Consider the following 25,801-nt stretch of genomic DNA (forward strand, 5'->3'; position numbering starts at 1 on the left):
TCACTTGTGTAACAGGACTCACAAAAGAAAGTTTATTGGATAAAAGCAATAAAGGTACAATGCCAATAAGGAGGCGAGTGCTGTGATATTACAAGCCTAGGCTGCTTGTGCCTCAGGCTCAAAACAATCATATCGACATTCTCGGCAGCGTATGTTTGCACTCATGTAAAATTTTACTTCTTTGCGAAATCACTGGTATTACAAAAAGGTATTGAACAAATTCTACATGAAAGGAGTGGAGGTTTTATCAACAATCTCTTCCACGTTTTGCGCAAGTCTTAGGCTTATCTAGCACTTTCAACAATTACCATGTTAAAATTGAACCTAGCTCATACCACTGATATTTCTGGTTAAGTACCGAGGAAAAAACTGAGGTATCTACAAACCAAAACTATCTAGAAATAAATTTACTGTAGGCAACATATTAAACTATAACAATTTCCAACCAAAGAAAGAAATAAGGATACGGGCACAATACACATTTAGGGTAGTTGCATTGACGATTACCGCACTGAAACTGTAGGCTGCAATAATGCAACGTTTAAGGCCTTAAATCCAGTCTTCTTCAAATGTACAGTATTTTGTTAATTGCTATACACCCTGCTATATTTACTTTGCCTTATGTTAGCCTTTTTCACAGCTTTTCTAGATTCCCCTTCGAGTGCAATGTAAATAAAAATATGTAAGTAAAACATTCAATTGTCAGTCTTAGCAAAAGAGCAAATGTATTTAACCTACCTAACAAACCATTTATCTTTCTACAGTTTGAAAAATATATATGTATGTTAAGTTTTGAGAGACTCGTCCTATCAAACAAGTTTCTTGGCAAATATTACCTAAAAATACATTAATATTACATTAATTACTGATGACTTATTACGTACAAAGTAGGATTACATAAACTATGAGGTATATTAAAAAATTATTTTCATTGTTAATGAATGAGCATTTAACTTTTAGTATGTTAGATCTAGTAAATATTTTACGGCCAGTATATTTTTGGATGAAAAAAAATAAACCCCTATATTACTTGCTGGCCTTGCATAAGTTTACTGCATTATTCTGACAGTTGATAAATTAGAACGTATTTCAAAGTTTCGGCAATAGTGTCTAAAGTCTCTCTCTACATTATGTAAGACCGTTCTCTACGAATGTTAGATTCTCTTTTTAAGAATGTTCTCAGCTGAATGTATTCTCTAAATGCACTGAATGTTTTAATCCTTAAATAGTGTCTCGTCTCCATCACCTAGCACTACTATACTTATGTAAACAAATTACTTCTTAAGTACATTAAACAAAAACTACCATGCCAAAGAGGTGAGAGTAATAGAGGGGTCTGGTGTTATTTAAACCTGAGTTAAACTAGAATAAACAACAAAAATAAGTATAGCTTCTTTATTTTAAAGACAGAATATTACAAATATATTTTACTACATCAAACGGATATCTAATATTTACATAAATATACATTAGTATTAAGAGTAGCATAAAGTTTTCATTTTATTCATAACACTAGAAGAAACCTTTATAACTAAAAGTAACAAAAACGTTTGTAAAAAAATCACAAAAATAAACAAAGATGTATTTTAAGTAGTAAACTTATTCTAAGCTTTACTAACAGTTGATCCTACTAATGGAAATCTAAAAACGAGTATAAAACTAAACCACATAATACTATCAGTCAAATTTCTATTTCAATTCTAATTAAACTCAGTCCTCGAAGAACAAGTTTATCACAGTCGCAATAGAAAGCTTAATACTTATAAAATTATAATTTGTATTAAATACCACGTGGCTTGACCAATTAGTTGAGGTTATAAAATAAATGATAGTATACTTGTTGAGTAAAAGATTGTTTTCCGAAACCGCTAAGTGTGTTAGGAACCACTTGTATCTATAAAAGATTATTAGAGTGGCACGAAACTAACACAACTTATGACAGAGTGAAACCTTTTAGTATTTGAGATTAATAGCAACCTTTTCCGATATAGCAACTAGTACCTGATATTTTGGATGGACTCGAACTAAATGCTACACCAGGGAATGTCCTTCCAAAATCTTGTGGAACAAGTTTTCTAATCGTATGAATTTTCATAGCTATTGCTTTTACGAAAGCTGAATAAAATCATTTTAGTTAGTAAAAGAAAATTCGAAAAGCAAATGAAACTAGTCTAAGCCAAATAACATTTTCAGCTGAAAACGCATACGAACTTTGTAAAAGATTTCCAGTTATGATAACTCATATGTTTTCATATATTCCCTTTTCAAATAATCACTGCTTGTACAATCTTTTTATTACAGTACTGGTAACTTACACCTTATTAGTTTTATCAATTATTGTTTGTGTTAGTATTAATTTGAATTTTTTCTTTAATAGCAAAACAATTTCATAGGAGGTCATGCTCATAAGGAAAATGTTTATGTACCCTTGAATTTTAAAGGAATTATCACTATAACTTATATTAATTGTACGCATAATAAATCATAGCTTAACATGAATAGACAAAATAAAGCTTTCATACAAGTAACACTTAAGTAAACTTCACACTTAGATAACAGTTATATATATTAATAAATAAGAGAAAAAATATCGGCTGGTAATAAACATTCTTATCAAGAGACTTCAGAGAATCTACAATAGAAAAAAGAGATTAAATTCAAATATTTAACAGGTAAAAAACTAAAATACTTTCCTACCAGTAGATAGAACTTAGGGCCGTTGAGGTAATGAAGGCTAGCGATCTTCACTCAGGGTGATAAGAGAGGAGGGTCACGTGACAATGGAGGAGAGACTGAAAGCCATTAAGACGAAGAGGCCAGCTGTGAAGGCCGGACATCCAGAGGCCAAAGCAGAAGCCGCAGCGTCTAGACAATGTCTAAACTCCGAGTACTCCACCCTGGTGGTGGCGCAGTAGTGGGTGTGGGTGCACGAGTCGTCACAATGGCCAACTGGTAGTCTCACTGAGTTGGCTTGATAGTACCTGAGAAAACAATAGAAAGTGTACATAAAACGTCACAATGGCCAACTGGTAGTCTCTGATAGTACCTGAGAAAAACAATAAAATTCGTACATAAGACGTCACAATGGCCAACTGGTAGTCATACTGAGTTGGCTTAATAGTACCTGAGAAAACAATAGAATGCGTACATAAGACGTCAAAATGGCCAACTAGTAGTCTCACTGAGTTGGCTTGATAGTACCTGAGAAAACAATAAAATGTGTACATAAGACGTCAAAATGGCCAACTTGTAATCTCACTGAGTTGGCCTAATAGTACCTGATAAAAACAATAAAATGTGTACATAAGACGTCACAATGGCCAAGTATTAGTCTCACTGGGTTGGCTTGATAGTACCTGATAAAAACAATAAAATATGTACATAAGACGTCAAAATGGCCAATTAGTAGTCTCACTGAGTTGGCTTGATGGTACCTGAGAAAACAATAAAATGTGTAGCCTACATAAGACGTCAAAATGGCCAAGTAGTAGTCTCACTGGGTTGGCTTGATAGTACCTGAGAAAAACAATAAAATTCGTACATAAGACGTCACAATGACCAACTGGTAGTTTTACTGAGTTGGCTTGTTGGTACCTGAGAAAAAAATACAAGCCAATACAATACAAGTACCTGAGAAAGCGCATACAAGCCATCACAATGGCTAATCAGCAGTCTCACTGAGCTAGCTTGATAGTACCTACCTAAGAAGCAATGTGTAAATAAGATGCCACAATTGCGAACCGGCAGTCTCACTCAGTTGTCGTGATGGTAAATAAGCAACCCTTTTCATTTGTGTATTTTTCAAAAATTTTCTTTTGGAGTATCTTAAATCAAATTTTTGTTTCACAAAACGGTATGAATCACCGTGGGTTGGCTTCGTCTGTTGCGTGACGTACTTCGGACTATGTCATGAGTTTGGATCCCAGTACCTGCCACTACAAAATTTATCAATAGGCCTTAAGTTTTCTGTACTGTATCAGCTCACCCCTTGTTTGATGATTACGTTCGATTCACAGACTTGAGGTCTATGTAGACGGGCAAATGCAAGGTTAAAAGAGGCTACCAACCTTAAAACCCATCAATTGTCTCCTGCATAGAAGTAGTAATATAGTGCCCAGATATGAAAATCCATATTATTGTTAATTTAATGTTAGCTTAATCTCTTTATAGTCTAGTCAAATGGGTTTTAATAAGGGCTTAAAGTAAAAAGTGTATAGATATTTGTTTTTTAAGGCTGTTATGGATTTATTTTGTAGTGTTGGGTGTGCAGAGTGACGTACTAAAAGTTGGCAAAAATCGGTGCACGGGAAACCCACGCTAAAATATTGAGGCTTTTCCCAATATTGGACAAATTAAAAAAGTACCACACGCATTTGTGTGCGCATTTTTCGAGAAATTGACTTGAGACCACTGACGATATTTATTGGATGCTTAGTTCTTCATTTTGATAGGGAACGCGTTTTCGACCCCATCTTGTTGTGATATATCATTAAAGATTTTTACTCTAATTTCAATGCCGAAAACCGTTTTTAAATATTTTTTTTAAAGATATATTTAAACGAAAACTCTCCACCATACATTGCTTATGGTCGTTTTGAACTTTAAATATTTGTTAAATATAATTTTTATAATATCTCCAGTTATTCTTAACGCTTGCAGTTCGTTCTAGCAGTTATGTCCAGTGATGTAAGGGCGTTCATTTGAGCTATTGATCATTAAAAACGGACTAGTTAGGGACGAGCTACGAAGCCTAACGCAACATTAAATTTAACTTTTTATCAAATCAGTTTTTATTAAAAGATTTATATCTCGAGTGGTTAATACGTCACAAAATTTTTAGTGGTTTAAAATTACTCAGTAAATGTTTTGGATTTAATTTTATTGATCACTAAATGAATTCTGACTAATTAAATTGTGCAATGGACCTTAATTTTACATTACATTATTTTTATTTCTAAATTAGTTCAAAATTACAAGTACAAAATTAAAAGTACAAGTTCAAAATAGTTGATTAGTTTCTAAATTAGTATTTTTATTTCTAAGTTAGTTCTAAATTAGTTAAAGACATATATCCCCAATTCTATATAACTTCCAAAACTCTTTATAGTATTAAATAATTCGTTAAAGCATTGACTTTTATTTTAGCTATAGATTACTTTTTCGATGATATGTTTTCAGATCTTTTTTTACTTTTTAAAATGTTTTCACAATTATTGCCGAAATAAATTTTGTTGGACAACTTCAGAGTAGTGTTCAGCAACCCCAAAAATATAAAGTAAATGTTAAAATGATAAAGTAAGTAAGTGTTAAAAACAATTAAATATAAACTTTCAACTTCAAAATACCTTTTTACATGACTATTTATACGACTTACTTGTCAAAGGCACGCGTGTCGTGTCTGAACGAAGCTGCCAGCTCATGCAGGGACCCAGCTGAGATGTTCGTAAGGCCGTAGTACGAGGTGAAATTATACTCCAACCTCCATTCAGCCTTGCCCCTCTCATTGGCTAGCGACAAATCGAGGTAGAATTGAGTGTAATCCAGCACCTGTAAGTAAACAGATCATCAAACACATTTAATGTCGTCTGACGTATTTTACTATTAAGTATTTTACCTATGACCGTTTTTTAAAGTAGCCTTTTCAGTACAGTTCTTAGAATTGAAACGTATCTGATAACAGCATTTTTTACTTTCATAACAGTCTTACTCAAAACAACACGGGTAACGGAAGTGTTATATACTTAGATGGTAACGGACCAATGAGGTTCAAGGATTGAGAGAGGAGAAGTCAAATTGTAATTATTCGAAATTCTACTAATTAGCTGTTCAGGCCAATTTAATTGTTGATTGTTGCGATTGGTGTTTAACACAATGTTTCCATGCATCACTGTCAGGGGCAATGAGAGGTTATAAACAAAAACATAACCTCTCTTAGAAGCTATTAGTAGTGAATTTTAGTAATTAAAACACTGTCGTAGTCAAAGTAGTGTACGCAACTCGTGTAAATAGTGTTAACGACACTCGTAGAAGTTTCAATTTTTCTACTCGATTGATTAACACTATCTTTACGCAATCTTTGCGTAAACTACTATATAAAGTGCTTTAAACAATTAAAAATATTAATATGATTGTCATGTATGATATCCATGGATGTTTATTTAATCCTTAGTGTATTGTAGCCAAGATATTTGGTTTATAAAATATGCCATACTAAGTAATTTCATTGCATCTACATTAGTGTACAACAATTTGGAAAGACTTACCTGGCCAGTGTCCTTATTAAATTTATAGAGTCGTAGTCCAGGATTGTTGGCGCCACCGTTGGTCCTTCTGGGACTGAGAGAAGGCGCCATCAGCATCCAGGATACAGGTCGAGCTGTGAAAAATTAATTAGATGAATGAGTATCTATACACTTACATATACGAAACTCTCCATAGCTAAATCTTTTTATCTAGCCTTGACGTTATTCTATTCCAACCTAAGACTTATTTTTTACTAAGATGTATGGAAGTTGCTACCTTCAGGCTAGTCATATCTAGATGCCTTACCCAATCGAAAATAAAACCACAAAGTGACATACATATTTATAGGTAGACTTTGGACGATTTCCAAGCTGCTGTTCTTTTCTTAACCAGAATTATTCATTATTTAGGGGTTTCATAAAACTGCACATAAGCAGATTTACACCAAATTTATATTTGTATACCTGGACTTATAGTGCCAAGATATTCTCAGTAATATATTATTGCATCATACCCTTTTCAATCAAAACCATATTTGATTTACTTCATTAGCTCTTTACTTCATATAGATTTTTTTTTTTTAATCAGGCAATTTAAAGTAATACAACAATACGAGATGTTTGTAATTAGGAGTTTATTATTAGTATTAAATTGCGAAGTTATCAGCCCGACGATTTCATAAAGAACGTAAGATTTAGAAATAAGTCAGCACAAAAACATGAAAAGCGGAGAACGAAAGTAACGTAAGCAGTAAAACGCCAATGACCATCCTTCACTGCTTATAACAAAACCATTTAGTCAAGACGTAAACTAATTTTGTGGTCGTAGCGGGAGACGTTTACGGTGGAGAGACCGCTATAACAGTTTTACAATGGGCTTATCCGTGGGTGAAGATGCCAAGTTGCCGCAAGTGCATTAGTCTGATAAGGATTTCACGCTGGAACGGCGACTAAGCTTACTTAGTGTGTTACTGCCTTCCTCCTAATGTGTTGGCTTCGAGGAGCCACCTATATCACCAGGGTTTATCTTCGTACTTCTTATAAAAGTTAAAACATCCATTGGCATTACTGTAACTTATAAATTTCACATCAGATTTATGCTCAACCAACAACATTAGATTTGATTAGAACTTCTTAAAAATTAAATTAAAACTTAGAAACTGTATTTCCATTGTTCGAATAATGAATATAAATTCTAGACAATAGTTCACTTGAACCTGTAGTCTCACCACACTACGCTCTTTTAATGGACTTTCGACGCGTAGATTTAGCCCTGAAATAGCTGTTCGCCGCCTGCAATAAAAAGGGATTGAATGACATACTGTAAGGTAATAAGTTTTGCTTGACACCAGCTAACTAATTTTAGTTATTGAAAACTTCATATAATTTATAAACATAAATGATGGTCTACCTAACAAAATTCACAACAATCTTAATTATAAAGATAAAATCCTACAAAACGTTGATACTAAGTCGCCTAATATTCTAATGGCAGTGGGAGGTTATAAAATTAGCCTGTGTGTAATTTAATGTAACCATTCATAAGAATTTAGTTTTCTGAATGAAAATTTTATCTAAGGCAAGATATAAAGTTTAAAAAGCGTAGTATCTTACGTAAGAAATATTAATAGTAAATGAGATTCACTGGTTGTCTGAGGAACAGAAGATCGCGCCACTCATCCACCACTCATCTCTCTTCATACTTGGCAATACCTACTTTGATGGTCGCCATTTCATTGAAAAGTATTGAAGTATTAAGAAATTATACCGACTGCACAGCAAGATTGAAAGAAGGCTTTGCACTTTAGATTGTGGTGTATTGTGTGACTAAAGTCCACTACATAACTGTCTCGGTTTTCTTAACTACATACCATTTGATCACTTTAAGACCTAATTGGTGCGAAAAAGGATCAATAGCTATGGGCAGCTCAAAAATGTACCACTGACAATCATCCAATAGACTAATGTGAATATTAATGATGCGTGGCTTTATTGGAGGGAGTTGTTAAATACTGATCAACTCTGCTAGATTAGACCCTTAGCTTTATTGGAATGCCTCTGATCACATGTGTTTTAAATGGCGTTAAGGGACAATATAAACATAATATCCTTTTTTATGGTGAGATAAATCAAGAGCTTTATGTGAACTCCGGATCACTAGGTCATGGATTTTTTTCTACAGTAGAAGAGATATTGAAGTAAGTAGATTGATGAAAAAGATCCAAATCCTGTTTGTTTTGCTGGGGTGCCGGGAATCAAACCCACTCCCCCACAACGGAGCCCACTAGGTTAGCAATATTGTTCACATGGCTAAATCTACATGGTTATAGGTGGGAGCCAAGGGCTCAAGGGTTGTTGTGTTCTGCAAAATAATGATATATTTTTGAGAAAATCACTCAAAGTGTCACTTGAACCGATGCGCCCCATTAACATCATTGATTAATTACAACCTTTGTAAGCAAGAAGTAGGCTATTACAGCCATCTGTAAACATCGACATAGCATGTAAAATATACTGCTTCATTGACCAGCCTGCATACAATATAGTTGAGGAACGTTTGTGTTATCTACGTTACGTGTAACATAGAGTGTGTGTGATGTTACCTGCGTGGTTGTAGACGAGTCGGAACGTGTCCGAGTGAAGATGTCCAAAGAACTGGCCAGCGATGATGTCAGAGAACCGCCGCACCAAGGCTAGGTAGCGCCGGGCCGCCTCCTCGCTGAAGTGAGGCATAGTGTCCGGCTGTCGCTCGTCCGGCCCGGGGCCCATGTGTCCTACGATATACACCTACACAAACCCGAGGTTAGTTTATACTTTCATTAATCATATTCCAAGTAGATTTTATATAGCTTTTTAATACATGAAATCAGTGTTTAATGTAATCTTTGTTGGGTACCAGCTCTCCCGTTAGCTATACAAGTATGTAAATTATGTTATAATACAGTTTTGATGGAGCAATTTAGGTTGGTTACTGAAAAAGACCCTTTTAAAATGCTCAGAGTGGCATCTTCTTTATGCATGTTTAATTTAAGATGAAATAGAAATAGAACGAGTCGGATGGTTGACATTTGCACACTCTACTGAATATTGACACAGCTGGGCTGCAATACCTGGAAATAAACTGAGGAGCATTTAAATATTTGTAAAGCTTGGTTTCTTCAAAAAACGTATTGCTTATGTAAATTCACCGTCACACTTGATAATATATTATTTATTTTTATTAGGGTTTTATTTTAATAATATTTAGAAATGGAAATAAATCAAATAATTTATGTATAATGTTTATAATAATATTCATGGATATTTAGAAGTTGATAATAAGTAAAATGATTACCTTTTCTCTGAGTATCTGCGACTTCTCCAGAACCTCTGTAAGCCAATTTAGCTGCACTTCACCTCTTTCTGGGCTTGAGAATAGGTTTGTGTTTAAAGCGATAATACGCAGCTTATGGTCCGCCTGTTCGATAGTGTAGTAACCTCCTGAAACATATGTCAGCGGACTGTGTCTAACAATTACTTACAACTTTAAGATATATTACAAATATTTAGGAATCGGAACAATGGTATAAAAAATACTTTCAAATTACCCTTAGTTTTTGTAAAAAGTGAATACTGTTAGTTTTATCAAATTAATATTTAAATATCTCTTGTGAGTGAATGTTATGTTAATTATTAGGCTTACTTTATAAATTATTGTGTAACATTTTAAAAACTGAACGTGGCATATTTCTGTTTAAAAACAGCTACCCACATACGTGGACAATTTATCTAAAATTATTATAACTATAGTAAACTTGTTTGTCTTTTCTTGGCATGTCAATAAAAATATACGAATAGAAATATTATTTTGAGATCACGTAAGTTGAGGGTTTCCGGTTCCACGTTGATATTGCAGAATAAAGCATAAAACTTCAGAGATTCTCTTGAGAACAAACTTCATAACTTATTCACCTTGACAAAATTGAAAGTTTAACTAGATAAGTTAGTTAGTTTAAAAGTTCACGAAAATGTAAATCGCTAAAGACACTTTTAAGTTACTTTAACGCACTTTGCTTTTGTTTATCTGCCTAAAAAAATACTCTCTTTATTTAAATAATAAACTTGTCAATAATACGCATATTTATAATTTATGTTTAGCACACAGAAATCTTGTCGACCATCTTTAATTCATTAAATGTATTCCTTAAATATAAAAACTTAAAGTATTTATTTTTATTTGTTATAGTCCTTGAAGATAATGTACAAAAATCTGTAATTGTTCTCTAATTTACCATGTAAATTGTACCATACCATATATAACCATGAATCAGCAAACTATTGAAAGGATGAAATAAACTGCACCGTACTATTAGTTATCTATTTATTTCAATTATCACCACAATAGTTTAAGATGGTTTTCCCTTTTTTTTCAACTTAATAACCCTTTTAGGCAGCACTATTTAAATTTCATCATCGAAAAAATTTTTATATTTAATACAAAATGTTTAATAAATACATAAATAATATTTTTATGTTAAAATACTAATAGAAAGATATTAAGAACAAACAAAATTGTATGTAGAAATATTGTTGGACTAGTTTTATTTTACTTCACTCAACGATACATGTCACGCATTACGTAAATTACAAATTATTACTCACAGTTGAGCTTCAATACATAACAGGAAAGGGCAATGACTCAATTCTTTATTCTATATATCAAAACCCTTCCATAAGTAAAGTAATGAACTGCTTAAAAATAAGACAAATACAGAAGAACGACTAATGGCTGTGCCAAAATGAAATATTGCTCAACCTAAAACCATACGTTACAATGATCTTTTGCCTTCTTACATCCAAAGTTGAGTTTTCGGCAACTGATGACGTAACATAACACTTTGAATTGTTTGGGTGAAATTCTAAGAAGTGGATTGTTGTTAGAAGTGATAAAAGGAACATCTGGCCATTCACTTGATTGGGCTTCAGACAGGCTACAACGCCATCACGCCAGCTGAGGCAATGTATTGTAAAGACTGAGACACATGTGTTAGCCATGGATTAGAGGCGTTGTGAAGACGTTCATTGAGTTTGCTTGTTGTACCGTTGTTAATACCTCCTGCGTTTGAAAATAAATAAATTTCTCGATAAAGTAGTTGGGTGAAAAGTGATATTTTATGAATGGCCTTGTTTGAAAATTAAATGAATTTTCATTTTCATTTTGAGGTGATTCTAAAATTATTTCTCACTTTTAAGTGGGTGGAAAAAAATTATTTTTGGCTGTTTTCTCTGTTGTAAAGATTCTTATAGTGTTGGACATAAAATTATAAATTATAATATTCGTCGTGTTTTTGTCCTTTCAAATTCATTACTGTGGACCATTAAATAGACGTGAAATACAATTTAGGGATATTTTAGCATTTTAAAATGTTAAAGCAAACATTTGAATACTGTACTAGCAAACATATATCCCGAAGATATTTTCAAACAAATCTACAAAGGCATGCAAGCAAAGAACGCAGAAATATGCAATTGGCTTACTATAATAAGAATAATGTTTAAGGATAACTAACAGGCTCTGACAGCTTTGGAAATAAATTAAAATTACTTTGAACGATGAATGAACTCTTTTAAAATAAATTATTGTTTCAAAACTCACTGACGAAAACAGATCATTCCATACGTACAAATTGTTTGTTAGTTAAAAACATACTGAAAGTAAAGTAATTAATCGACATTAACTACCTTTGTTGAAAGTCTGCAGTGCCTCGGTTGGCAGCCACTGTTGCCAGAAAGATGCCAGCTCATGGTAGCTGAGACGCTCCCCCAGGTTCCCCCCAGGGTCGTCATGTCCCAAGGCGGGGAACACGAACTGTGAGGGAAACGTCAGACTGAACAGATGAGTGAGGTTCTGCAGCGCTGCCACCTGCTTCTCTGACGACCTGCTGCTTGACATCACCGACAGACCGTCCCTGCAGCAACAGAAAAACTGAAAATTAGCTCTCGTAGAGATCATAGACATTAGTTATGCTTATATGAACAGATGAGTGAGATTCTGCAGCGCTGCCACCTGCTTCTCTGACGACCTGCTGCTTGACATCACCGACAGACCGTCCCTGCATCAACAGAAAAACTGAAAATTAGCTCTCGTAGAGATCATAGACATTAGTTATGCTTAGATGAACAGATGAGTGAGGTTCTGCAGCACTGCCACCTGCTTCTCTGACGACCTGCTGCTTGACATCACCGACAGACCGTCCCTGCATCAACAGAAAAACTTAAAATTAGCTCTCGTAAAGATCCTTGGTGTAGTCAAATCGGTCAATAATCAATCTAGTGGGTTGATTGTGCAGTTAAAGTGTAGCACATTTTGACTTCTGATTTTTCTCAGTTATTTTTTTTATTTCGGTTAAATTAAATTTTATTTATTCTTAATGTGTCTAAGTGCGTATTGCTGTTATGCTGTAAAAATTTGTATCTTAATTTTTCATGTTTTGAAAGTATATAATTAAGTTACTAACTTTTTTGCAAATAATGTATAGTTCCTGAGGATAATACTATAAAACTATTCAACACCTTTGATAAGGCACCGAACTTATAATCTATCTTTACAGTAATATTGGAAAACTTGGTCACTAAGTTCCTTGTCCTGATGAAATGGCAATCAACACTACAGGGTGATACATATTTTGCAGTTTGTTGCACATTACCCAGTCCAGAGTACGAACTCGACGTCCTCGGCGCTGCGAGTCTTCATCAGCTTCGCCGCCGAGTGTACAAGGGACCACGGCGAGTCGCAGCTGTAGTGGCCAAACTTGCCCACCGTGTCTCGGCCGCCGCCACGCGAGTGCCAGCAGTCTGGGCATCACTCACTGTTAGTAGGGCTTTGCACATTGGAAATGTAGAAGGGCCTTACACATTACGTTTAGAAGTGTTTTACACATTGCACGTAAAGTAATTTAAATTTTACGTGCAGTAGTAGAAACTAATTGAGTGCTGTATAAAACTATTAATACAGAAGCCCAAAGAAAGCCATTACCATAAATAAAAAATAAAAAAGTATTTATTTTTAGTCCTTTGATAAGATTTTATTGACAAACCGTTTTATTGCACAGTGTTTTCTCATTAATTGTATTACCTTTTATTTCAATGCGATTCCATGTAGCAATTCAAAAGGTAATCTCACATCAGTTAAAGAGATTAAGTAATTTCAGAAGCTAACTCAAGCGTTTTAAATCAACTACTATTCCTATCCATAGAAAATGGCACAGAAAAAGTTTATTTGAAGATATTTAAGAAAATAACTTTAAAAAAATGTACACTGGTTAAAAAAGTTAATGGAAACATGGCGCACAAGCCCCTTCCTGTTACTTTTTTACAATAAGACAAAATAATAATAATACAAAAGCTATTTCATTTTTTAAATATTTTACTTGTAGTATATTTGACTTAAAATTTTTTATTTTTGATGGTTACACAAACAATTTTATATGACGTTTGTACAGCCTTAAAAATATGTTTAAAAACCTCTTTGTTATATTAAAAAATGCAACCTAATAATCTTGTTTGAATTTTGTTATAAATTTAATCAGCCTTGAAAAATCTTACTTCTAAAGATGATAATATAACTAATAGGTTTTGTCAAATCAACTAATGTAATAAAAATGATGGGGTGTCTTAAAAGCTTTAGCTGTCAAAACCATGGCTAAAGCAAATACTTACTTTTTCTCGGGTCGCCCTTTTCAGAATAGTCAACGTCTAAGTGAATATCAGTGATGTGCCAGAAGTAACCTGAAACATCAATGCTGTCAAGAAGGCTCAATACTACACTTTAGAATATCTACAACACATATTAAATAACAAACATGCTGCTTGTAAGAGTAAGAGAGCCTAACGTGCGTATTACTATAAATGATATCACCCCGTATTTGTCAAATAATGTGGGTCAATCGGCAACAAACAATTTTTACTTTACTTTGCATTATTTAATCTAAAGTGTTTTTATTTCAAACGAATGCCCTCGTTTGCTTTATAAGACAACTTCATTAACGTTATTGCAGCTTTTAATCAGAGAGGGCTAGGTTTTTCATGTGCTCGAATGAGAAGTTAATTTTCCACTATAACAACTATGCAATAGTTTACTTTGGTACATCTAGCCTAGTCGTTCTTGGAGCTTTTTTATTACTTTTACTTTTTTTTAGGTACTCATTTCATTTTTGTGTTATATTCATAGTCGCCAGCCTAATTAAATGTCAACTAGTGGGTGATACATTTAAATATATATGTTAACCACTATTGTTGTCTTCCTTTTCAATTCTTTAACTAGTGTAGGTTTTTTTGTTGTATTCTTAAAAACATGTTCTTTAATTTCTGAAAATACAGTTGAGCAACAAGAATTAAATTTGTTTTATTAATAATTCATATTTCTGGTATTGTCCTGTATTAAATTGATTTTTGAGTGATCTAGTAATAAATTGTGCATAAATCGTAATATACCAACTACACTGAAATTAAGTATGATGGCATCGTCTGTTTACGTACCATCATGAAAGTGCCAAATGTGTCCTAAAGCCGAACTTAGTCTATAGTACTTAGACGAAAGCAGCAAAACTGGAATATTTAAGTCTCCCGATTTAGGGTTGGGATGTGTATGAACAGTAACAGTGCGCTTAATTTCGTGAAAATATCGTGGATGGATTGAAGAATATAATTATCGAAATGTAGTTGAGTTAGCTACAGAAATGTCGAGCTCTGCCGGTTATAACCGTTGAAGGTTTGAAAGTTTGTCGGGGATGGCGGACGGTGGTCAGTTTATTAGTTGGTTTTGAATGCCCTCGTTACCCGCCTTCAACGTCCGGCGTCACCTAGTGCGGCTATTGAACGTCCGGCCACCAATCAAAACTCCGCACTCTCCCTTACAACTACCTGCAAACTGTGCTGCGTTATATCTGGAACCAGTGATATTACTGCTGGGAAAATCAAGACAAAGGATATATCCCAAAATGTGGCCAGGAATTTATTTATATGGTAGTTTCACTTGTGATAATTTGTGTAAATGCATCCATCCACCGTTGTCTAACTCATAAGATTGAGAAAAGGTGTATAGTCGCAAGATCGTCAACAGGTGGTGTAGTTAAGGAAAAAACAGGATGTTTGACCTTTAAAATGTTGCTAAATCGGTCCATACAAAATCCCTTTTGGAATATAGACACACATGTCTGTTATACCGATAACACCAGGTTGGGTAACCAATGGAAGTAAATGATTTTTTAAATAAACCAATAACATAAACCAATGGGTGGATGCTTCTACTGTAGGTATCAAAAGAGGCGACTCTCAAACCGATTATGATTTTCATAACCAGTGCCAAAACAGACAAAACGATTACTTAACCTTATGTGGTTAGAATAGCAGGAAAGTATTTACAAAAGTCTTGTCACAGCTATTGTTGTTTAAGTAATTGTTTTGTGACAGGGTAAAAAGAATAACTTGTCTTTGTAACATCAGATAAGGTTCTAGTCCCTTTTACACTCACCTTAAATCCATATTTAGTTCAAAACTAGTTTTAAAATTGCTCGCCATGAATGTGCATATCTACTTATAATATATTAATAATGATTAAAATTATATGAGGTCACCAGGTTTACTATATTCAGTTTAGTGCAATGGTCTCCTCTTTAAAGGGTTTCAGGGAAATAAAACAGTCATTAATTCACTCATCTTACTAGAGTAGGCTAATGTGCACTAAAGATCGCAGTCAAAACATTGCAGCAGAGCATTACACGGATTTGATTTGCACAATAGCAAAAGCTTCATAAACATTTTATCTCTCGAGTGGCAATACGAGCCCAACTAATATGGTTCAAAGAATGTTTTACACCGATAAACCCACGTACTTTTGTTGGATTTAATTTGCATGAACGTAAAAAGAATTGTGTAATTTAAATTACAGCATTACCATCATGTCGCCAATTAGTTTATTGAATAATAACATTTCCGATGCTGATAATATGGGTCGGTTATTTGTTTTGTTCGTTAATTAAAAATTTTAATTTGATATGCAATTGTTTATACCTATAAATTGTTTTCAAAATGTTTGATTCAATTTACATTTTTTGTGGTGTTTATTCAGCAAAACCAATTTCTTATCTAGTGTTAAAACATACTATTTTTCGTGTGTTTTCAATGCATCTTGTATTTATTAAAACAACCATGGCGTTATATTTAAAATCAGTAAAATTTTGTTTATTTTGTTAGTTAATCTGTAATTTATGGTTGGTGATGTGACAGATTAGCGTTCACATGAGTAGCTAGGCTACTTAATTGTCATAGTCATGATAACAAAGTCAAAGGTAAACCAGATTCAATAATGGTTTATTTTTGACTTACTGATTTTTGCAGCTGCGCTTGCTAGTAGGACAACCTGGAGAATGCACCTCACACACACCATCCCAGAATCTGGAAAAAGAAATGTTGGGTGAATTAATAAAATATAATGATAATCTATTAACAGTTAAACTTTTACATATATAAAACTGTGCAAATAGTTTATTTGATGAACACTTTACGAAATTGATTTAATCCATCTTGCGTACATAAAACATAAAAGTAAGTGCTATGTGAGTTGGCTAGTTGCAAAAATAAACTAATGCAAATGTTGGTGGTACCAGCATAGTGTTCTAGGTACTGTATTCGTTCTAGAATTTGGTAAAATCTACTTTCAAAGAATAAATTAAAACTAACCATTCCGATTACTTACTTAAATTCTATCACCCATCGTGATACTCGTACGAAACTCCTTTTATTTTGTTTAATTTATTTCAGTTAAACAGAAATGATTTGTATCAAATATTTACACTGCATACTTTTCAGCTTAATTAAGTTTGTATCATAATTTACTATTACCAAAATAAAATTAATCAAGGGATAGGGCATTGAGATGAAAGACACTCCTTGGCAAAAGAACAGGGAGAATACAATTTTAAATATTCATACCTCATATAGTATAACAAAATTAATTCATCATTTGACAGTTATATCTTAAGTGGCTTATCTTAAAATGTCACACTGACAATGATGGAACGCTTTCCAATATTTCCATCTTTCTTGCAGTATATGCAAACGATCAACTTGCGCCATTGATTCAAAGTAAATGCACGTAAAAGTAAGTAGTGGTGTAAATTATGTATGTCTTTAGTTATATTGAACTTTATTGGAATAAACATGATTAAACAGTCGTTACTAACTTTATGGAACCATACAAACAATTTATGTAAAGCACATTATTAACAAGGTACGAGCCCAGAAGTTAGTACTGCCAATAATTTAGCAATTTAAGTGTATAAGAGATTTAACTAAAATGTTAATTTCTTTGACATTTTATTTTTTTTATTTTTTTATTTTCGTATTATCATGTAGATATTAAAACTATTCACATGCTAGAGTGCTAAGATTATGATTACACTTAATACGTTATTATTAACACTTAATACTCCAGGCATGTGTTAAATTATTTGTATGTTTTCCTCCAATTTAAAGCTTGAATTTAATAACAATGTAAACATTTGTAAGTAATGGTAACAGTGTATTCATCAACAGTATACTAAAAATACTAATACAAAACATGGCATAGTGGAAATTCTATAACTGGGTTGTTACATTGTTTGTACTGGTTGAATAGTTTTCTTTCAAAATTGTAAGCCAAAAACGTATTACGACAAAAGATACGTTTTGCATTCAAATTACATGTTTCTTGCTTACGCCCGGCAGAAAACAACTATGCAAATGAGGAGCTTTTTATCTCGTCTTCAAGAGGAGGCGCTACCGAGAGCAAGTAGTCCCATCCGTTTGTTTAAACTGAGCAGCAAACAACAAGATTTACTGCATGGAAATAACATTAATTATAACAGAACTAACCTTTAAAATAAAATACACTTTCAGTATAATTTTTTTTATAAAACTGTTTCTTAGTTTTTATTGTTCTTGGTTATTCTTAGTTTTTATTATTCTTGGTACTTTTTTTCGTCTATATTTTATCCACAATAAACTTTGAAAATCTACTAACAGTATAAATGACTTATTTACAGTTAAGAAAATACAAAAAAATTGTATTAACATTTTTTAAGTTTAATTAAGACAGTAAAACAGTACTACGAGCTTTGTAATTTCTCAATTCATCTAGCTTTTTTCTAACTGTTTTTAACTTTATCAAACTATCCTAAACAGTAACAACATAGTTTATATTATGTTAACATCATGTTGTATGTTTATGTTAACAAAATACAACTTTGTTTGTTTTATAGTGTTATATCACTATGTGTATATCATCAGTTCATATAAGTTCATAGTCTTATCTCATTCGTAGTCAAATAAAATTTATTAATTTATTAAGTTATTCACAGTACTTCTTGTACCCCATAAGTAGTAGCCAAACACGGGGGTGATCCCGTGACGTCATAATTAGGTAATTGGTAAGTATTTTGTGATTGTGGAGCAGCGTGAATTACGCAGCGACTCTGGCGATGTATGTTGTGGATTGGTTGGTATTGTTATTAGGTCAAGGTCATCTGAATCTGTTTTTAAAAAATATTCTGCACTAATGGATAAATAGTGCAGAATATTTTTTATTTTATTTATTCATTTATTTTTTTTACAATCAACAATAGTAATAATAATGTAAAGTAGTTAAATCTAAGTTAAATCTAAGAAGTGTTGGAATCGTTCTTCGTCGTAGAGCTGCTGCTTCCATATATGTTGAATGCTGAATGGTCGGTTTCAAATTTTCTTCGATTGGGGCATGGTGGTTTGTAAGCTCCGTAGTCTGGAAGCAGAGTGCTGTTGGCTGTTGTTGTTACTGTAACTGCATACCCACTTGCAAGTAGAACTCTCAACTCTTCAGCAAAAACATCTATATCATGGTAGGTTGAAAGTTGAACATCGTCGTACTGGACAAACTTCACCTTGAGAGACATAATTGTTGTATTGAGCTGAAGTTGCCTCTAGGAAGTCCGCAGAACGATTGAAGGCATAGGACTATCTTCTTGTATTTATAGGTAAAGTCCATCCCACCCCCTCCTAGCTACCCCCACCACTAATCTTTTTAAAGGGCCTCGTATTACACCATAAATATTTTCATCACAGAAATAATAGGGGTTCTACAATAAACGCAATTGTCAACACTTAGGCCGCACATGATGCAGCTGCAAAAATGTTTGCAAGGTAAAAACACAATTTCCCTCTCTGCGGACAAACATACTATGCACTCCGATCCTTGTTTTTGCACAGGTTCGTTTGTTCCTACGCCTTTGGTTGAGCTTCTCTTTTTAACTATCACATTTTTATTTATTCGCTTGGAATATTTGTTCACAAAGTCTTGCCCCTTGTTAACAACCACAAAGGGGCATCTTGGAAACCATCGTGCATGTTCTTGCCACGGATCATCTTCTTCTTGCCAATCCTTTAATCCTCCTCCACAGTAGTAACATATAGTTTCATCATTCTTCCCAGTGTAAAAAAACCCTGCTTCGGATAATTCCCATTTGGAATTGTTTACGACAGAGTTATGTAAACTTTTTTCAAAAGAATTTAGCCTAGTTTGAAAGTGAGTATAGTTCGGAAAGGCAATTTTAATCTTCAAAATGGTTGCGGACATATTAAGAGAGTAGATGGCTCGCTGCAATCCAAATGATTAAAACCCAACTGTTAGCAACGTTTTATACGCAAAGAAGATGGGTGGGGGTTAGCTAGTTTGTAATCGATTGTAAAAATGTTGTTTCTGATTTAGGTCAAGGTCATCCATATCAGTTTTTAAAAAATATCATGTTAGTATTTTAGACAAAATACTAACATGATAATTTATAATATTTTATTTATATACAATCATTTGTACAATATTCTTATTCTAACAACAGTGCAAAGAGAGTTCTGTAGAGTTGTTCCCACTAACTCCATGAGATACCAAATAGAGAGAGCCCGGTTCGATGCTGCGTAGATCCTCATTTTGTAACATGCTGACAAACCGTTTTGGAAGAAACATTTGGAACTTTGGTTCATCTCCTGGAGTAAAAGGTGCATCGCTTAAGGAGACTAGAATAGCGTCCCCAATAGATGTTTCCATTTTCTTCATTCTATGCACAATATAATGTTTTAGTTCCTTAAGTTCTGAACACTTTTTAGTAATTAAAACACTTGACTTTGAATGAGTGTTGAACTGATCAACAAGGTTCTGGAGTTGAGATGCCATCTTTATTGGTCAAGCTGTAGGTGTTTTCCTGTCCTAGGTTGGAACAATACTGATGTGTTGTCTGCACACTTTCCTCATATTTATACCCATCGATTCCCCCACTACCGCAGCTCTCCTTTTGGTTTAGGAATGATGCTATACGGTATGCATTTTTTAAAGCACATTGACCTTGACGATGACATTTGTTTTTGCCTGCAAGACAAATACCGTCATAACACACTTTAAAATTTGAGTCAATCGTTACATCAATCACGTTACCAATGGTATATTTTTGAATCCAGCTTCGTTTTTCCAAACCTTTAGTGTAAATACGGTTGAATTTCGCACAAAAGTGATACATTACATCATCTACAGTGTTGTAATCTAAAAATCCTTCATTCCATGCAATGTGATGAAAATTCCTAGTAACCCACTTATTAGTTAACTTGGCTTTAGAATTTAGTTTTTTAAAAGAATGTGGTGGTTTAAACATAAAGGGATAGACAACGTACGTTAATAAATCTAAAATTACTAACTCCTTAACAACATATTCATTTGTATTTCCACGAAAAGCTTGGAACTCAATCACACAGGGTTTCTCTTCTATTGTTTTAACTTTGTCTGAGAACCATACCCTCTGCTCCATGGTAAGAATGTTAAGTAACTGATTTCCACACCACGGTAGGTTTTATATTTATACCAGGCCGTACAGTTAAGGCGCGTTGATGTATATTTAACGTGGGCATCATCCCCAAGTAGGCCTACCCCACGAGTTTAAATTAGTTTTTTTTTATTTCAAACTAAAACACACTTAGATTGGCTGTGTTTCTTCAATATTTTCTTTTACGTCATCCGTTGTAGTCTTATTGATCTCGTAGTCTTTTATACTCCGCCACATTTCAACCTTATAGGGGATTCGATTAAAAATTGATGTATCGATCGGTCCGTGTAGAATCTGGGAGTCAGGGTATTGATCCATAGCATCCACTAAATATTCTTTTATTACAGAGCTTGAAAATGTTAGTTGTTTCATGTATCTAGTTACAGGTGAAGCGGCACAACCCAAAACATAAAATTCTTCTCTTGTTAGTTGAATCTTAATATCGTGTTTTGATAGGTCTCTGAAACGTATTTGCTGTCCTCCACGATACTTATAAATATCTATTTCTATGTCACAATCCAATAACCGAACAGCCGTTTTTTTACCAAACATGTTTTTAGCCAAATAACATTCGATTAAGTGCAAATGTTTTATGAATGAGTCCCAAGCATGCTCCGAAAAAAACAACATTTTTGCTCCATGATTTAAAATTGCGTTAGGTGCGTATGATAGGTCCTTCACTAATCCGATTGCAATGCCTTTAGACATACATCTTGAAATGGGGTAAAATATACGGAGGAAAATATCCGTTAACATATTAAGAGGAAGGTCGTCTTCGGGGGTTTTCTTCCTCTTTAGCGCTGAGTTAGTTACAAAAACACTGTTTTCACAACTGTCCATATCATTGTTATCTTGAGTATGGAATTTTAGAAACTCTGATAATTCATCTTCACAAAGCTTAACTTTTGCGTCATATTCTTCTTCTCTAACAACCACCTCTTCTTCCACTTTGGTACTGCTTTTATCTTTGTCCGTTAAAGAATTCATGTCTACAGTATCATATGTTGCTTCAACCACTGACAAATATAAACTGAATCCTTGCTTAAGTGACTGCTATTTATACCTTGTCTTGCTGAGGCTTATAAAACCATCTTTACTATACCGGTTAAAGGTGTGTACGTTACAATTTTGTCATGAAGAATCAAACAGTACGCACTTGTATTAGAAGGTATGTTGGATTCAAACTCCATTTCTAATTTAATATCCACGCTAGAAGATTTAACGGATTCATTTTGTTTTGAACAATCAATAACCACGATAGGTGCTTTTGAACTAAATTCAGTTGGTGATAGTAATGGTGTGTTTGCCTTGCCATAATATGAAGATTGAAATCTTGCATACATGTCGTATAAAATACTATACCGCTTCTTTTCAAAAGAAACATTTAAATTGTCGTATGGAAAGAATTGAGAGTTAAGGTACAGTTTACAGTTTTTAAGTTTACAATGATCGAATAATGTTGCATCAGCAGTTATGTTACTTCTTCTGTCCGTTTGCAGTCCAACTATCACATATCTAGGTTTTTCCAAATGATTAGAAGTCTTTACAGTCCATGTATGTCTTTCTGTCTCCGGTAGAATAGGGTATTCATGCAATTCCCAGCTTCTGAATGGTAGAACGATATCACGATCAGCTTTCAACTGCCTTAAAAGTGTAATCCTGTGTTCATCTGCCAGTTTCAAGTGTGGGACTCTCCAAACTATCTTATTCAAGTATAATTTCCATTCCAGAGCTTCTTCAGTCGTTGATTGAGGTGCTATAATAAGGTCTTTGTCATTTGAAGATCGCAACAGAACCAATTCTTGTTTTACGTTTATCAATATCTTATTGTAATCCTCCGCAAAACCTAGTAACAACCTTAACGGCACAGAAAAATCAAAATTACCATTTGCATTGGGTTTTATGGAATCTGAACTGGGATTAACCCACCCAGCAACCGCTAGTAGATTTCTTGCGTTTGGTGATAATGAGCATAGTCCTTTCAGTGTACTAGATATCCCTACCCTTTTTGTAGAGTCTATGGTAACTCCTGAAATTTCATACCTTATTTCATCAAAAAGAAACGCCATCGGGTTACTAACGAAAGGAATGGTTGTTCCAATAGTGCCATCCTTTTTTGTTACTGTTCCTTCGATGTACAAACAACTCTCAGAAGGAAGGGTGTAGACATCTTGCTGTTGGATTGGAATTCTAATTTCATCGTTATTGTTTAATTTCGATGAAGCGTAGGGGTTGTGGGTGTGATACTCTTTTTCCCATAGAGTCTCGTCGAAAGTTGGACCGTGCGTTATATCCAGTATATCCATTATTATTTACATGCAGACCAATATCCTGTAGAAATTTAATGTTTTCAACTGTTAACTCTTCTGATGCAGGTGGCCTACTAACTCTTAAATCACCAGTGCTCTTCTTTTTAAAGGATAATCCCATTATTCATAAACTGGGTTAACATAAGAAAATGAACAGAAGTTTTTCTTACCCTCTAGAGTCAAAGGGGTCCTGGTTTCATCTAAAATATAAATGAAGATGTTTGATATAATATAACTACTATTCATTCTGTAAAGTATCTGATTTTTTCTACTTATTATCAGGATATGTCAAGAGTTTCCCTAATTTGATATCGAGGGTTCAGAATGATATTTCGATATATTTTTAGTTTGTTGACCATCATATTCAGGTTTGATCATGCGTTCTTCTTCATTCCAAACAAACTTTGATCCCATGTATGTTATAAGCCGATCTTTTACCCGATATACATGTGTGCGAAATTTGTAATCTCCACCACGATAAGATGCAAATCCACTTATACTACTATCTTTAGCTATTATTACAGGAGTTAATGGATTATTTACAACCAAGTCGAATTCCTTATCACCGCATTTAAAGATGTCTTTTTCCTGATCGTATGTCAATGTTTGGCTAACAGTGCTTACATCATCTTTGTTGATTCCTTGAGCAACATTAGTGATTCTCCTATTTTTAGCATCAAAGCAACATCCTTCAGGAGGAGAAATTGTCTTTTTTACTTCTTTTACCGCTTCCTCAAGACCATCATTAGAAGATTTCAAGTTTTGTGTTAATGTGGAAAATCGATCGCTTAATTCTTTCAATTTGTCCAACTTTTCATCTATGTGAACAAGTTTTTCTTCCACACTTTTTAAATCTAGTTTATTAACATAGTAACGGTTTAAATAACCTTTTGTTACCGGTTGACGTGCTGTTTCATAATCAGATGCAACCCTAAATCTTTTAGTATCTTCTTCATCGTTATCATCTTCTAGCTCTACTTGTCTCTCACGTTTTTGTGTATACAAAGAGTGGCCGAATTTATCAATTATGTGGTGCCTTATCATTTCAGGTGTTCAACTTTCAACGTGTACAAACATAATAATGATTTTCCAAAAGAAATTTACTTATATATTAAAACACAATTGAAAAAGGTTTTTTTTTCACACTACTTATTTTTCTTTAAGTGTAAACAAACTGTAATTCTTTCATTTCTGAAATCTACCAGTCTATTGTCTTGGTCCATGATTTTTAGTGTAATGTTGCTGATTGTCCGGGTAGTGATTGGCAAGTAAATTACAGGATTAGGTATCTCTACCAGTTTATAACCAGGTGGTACAGCGGGAAAGAATTGGAAAATCATATGACCTTGTTTGTTGTTAATGAATGATCCGGTGGCTATATTACAGTCTATTCTTACTGTGTTTACTTTAAAGATGTCTACAACGTTTTCTGAGTAATAACTGATTCCAGGTTCGGCTGTAATACTACCGAATCCTAATAGTTTTCCGATGGAATTAGGCTTAGAAAAATCTACTTCCACAGTACACTTTAACATAGATTTTAAAGTATTGTTGTTGGTTCCTAGTTGGATATAGTATTTCTTTTCCTTTGTTGTTATTTTTTGGAATTTTTCTTGTATATAGTCTCTTATGTCCTGCACCTCATACGCACCTTTCGGAATAGTTATTACTTTATCTTTATCGAAATGAAACAGGTTGTTTGTTTCATCAACGTTTGGTATTGAGTTGTACGATTCAAAACTGAGAAGACCGATTTCATACTCATCAAGAGAACTCAACTCAATAGGCGGGAAATAATCGATAGAGAGCACAGAGCTCCTACCTGATAGTGTTAGGGTCTGAGACATAACTGAATGCTCATAGGTTAATTACCACTTATTTATAGACAACTAATGCTTTTCTTTAAAAATTCTAAACACAAATGGCCGCATATTGATGTATCTTCTGGTTGTTGTCCATCATAGTTAAAGTATACAATTTTTGAAGATTTGAAGTATTCAAGAAGTTCCTTCGGAGGCGGTAAGTTTCCAAAACTGTCAAAGTAGTAAACTATTTCACCGAGTTTTTTGTAACAAACCCAATGAGTGCCAGGACCGTTAGCATTATCAAGATTCACTATACCAGTCTCGTTATTATTTACTACGGATGGTAGTTCATCCTTCATAAAAACACCTCTGAAGAAAGGTATGCGTAAACAGCTAGCGTATCGTAAAAGTTCAATATTGCTTAAGGCTTTATCTGGAATTATCAACTTATTCCTCTTGTTTAATAAACACGGTATGGCTTTAGGTATAACCCTCCTCCGTTCTTTATCATAGACCAAATTGTAGGTTTGTTCTTTTTTTTTCTATGAGAAGTTCTGTTTTTTTTCCTTCTTATATTTCCTCCACGT

The 25,801-nt window shown here is 33.8% G+C and overlaps 1 protein-coding gene across 1 annotated transcript in view; it reads right to left on the reverse strand.

Annotated features, from left to right (window-relative positions):
- Positions 1–1,381: 1,381 nt before the first annotated feature.
- Positions 1,382–25,801, reverse strand: part of LOC128987560 (acid sphingomyelinase-like phosphodiesterase 3b) — a 61,336-nt gene continuing 36,916 nt past the window's right edge. The window contains exons 2-10 of the mRNA XM_054408468.1: positions 16,608–16,676; positions 13,941–14,009; positions 12,929–13,076; positions 11,964–12,190; positions 9,577–9,722; positions 8,846–9,029; positions 6,264–6,376; positions 5,375–5,547; positions 1,382–2,981 (exon numbers count right to left, since the gene is read on the reverse strand). Of these exons, the coding sequence (XP_054264443.1) occupies positions 2,771–2,981; positions 5,375–5,547; positions 6,264–6,376; positions 8,846–9,029; positions 9,577–9,722; positions 11,964–12,190; positions 12,929–13,076; positions 13,941–14,009; positions 16,608–16,668 (1,332 nt within the window). The 5' untranslated portion in view covers positions 16,669–16,676 and the 3' untranslated portion in view covers positions 1,382–2,770. The remainder of the gene's footprint in view (positions 2,982–5,374; positions 5,548–6,263; positions 6,377–8,845; positions 9,030–9,576; positions 9,723–11,963; positions 12,191–12,928; positions 13,077–13,940; positions 14,010–16,607; positions 16,677–25,801) is intronic.

Source organism: Macrosteles quadrilineatus, unplaced genomic scaffold (assembly GCF_028750875.1).
Source record: "Macrosteles quadrilineatus isolate MER2022 unplaced genomic scaffold, UCM_ALF_1.0 Scaffold_2__2_contigs__length_208266976, whole genome shotgun sequence".
Taxonomy (NCBI): domain Eukaryota; kingdom Metazoa; phylum Arthropoda; class Insecta; order Hemiptera; family Cicadellidae; genus Macrosteles; species Macrosteles quadrilineatus.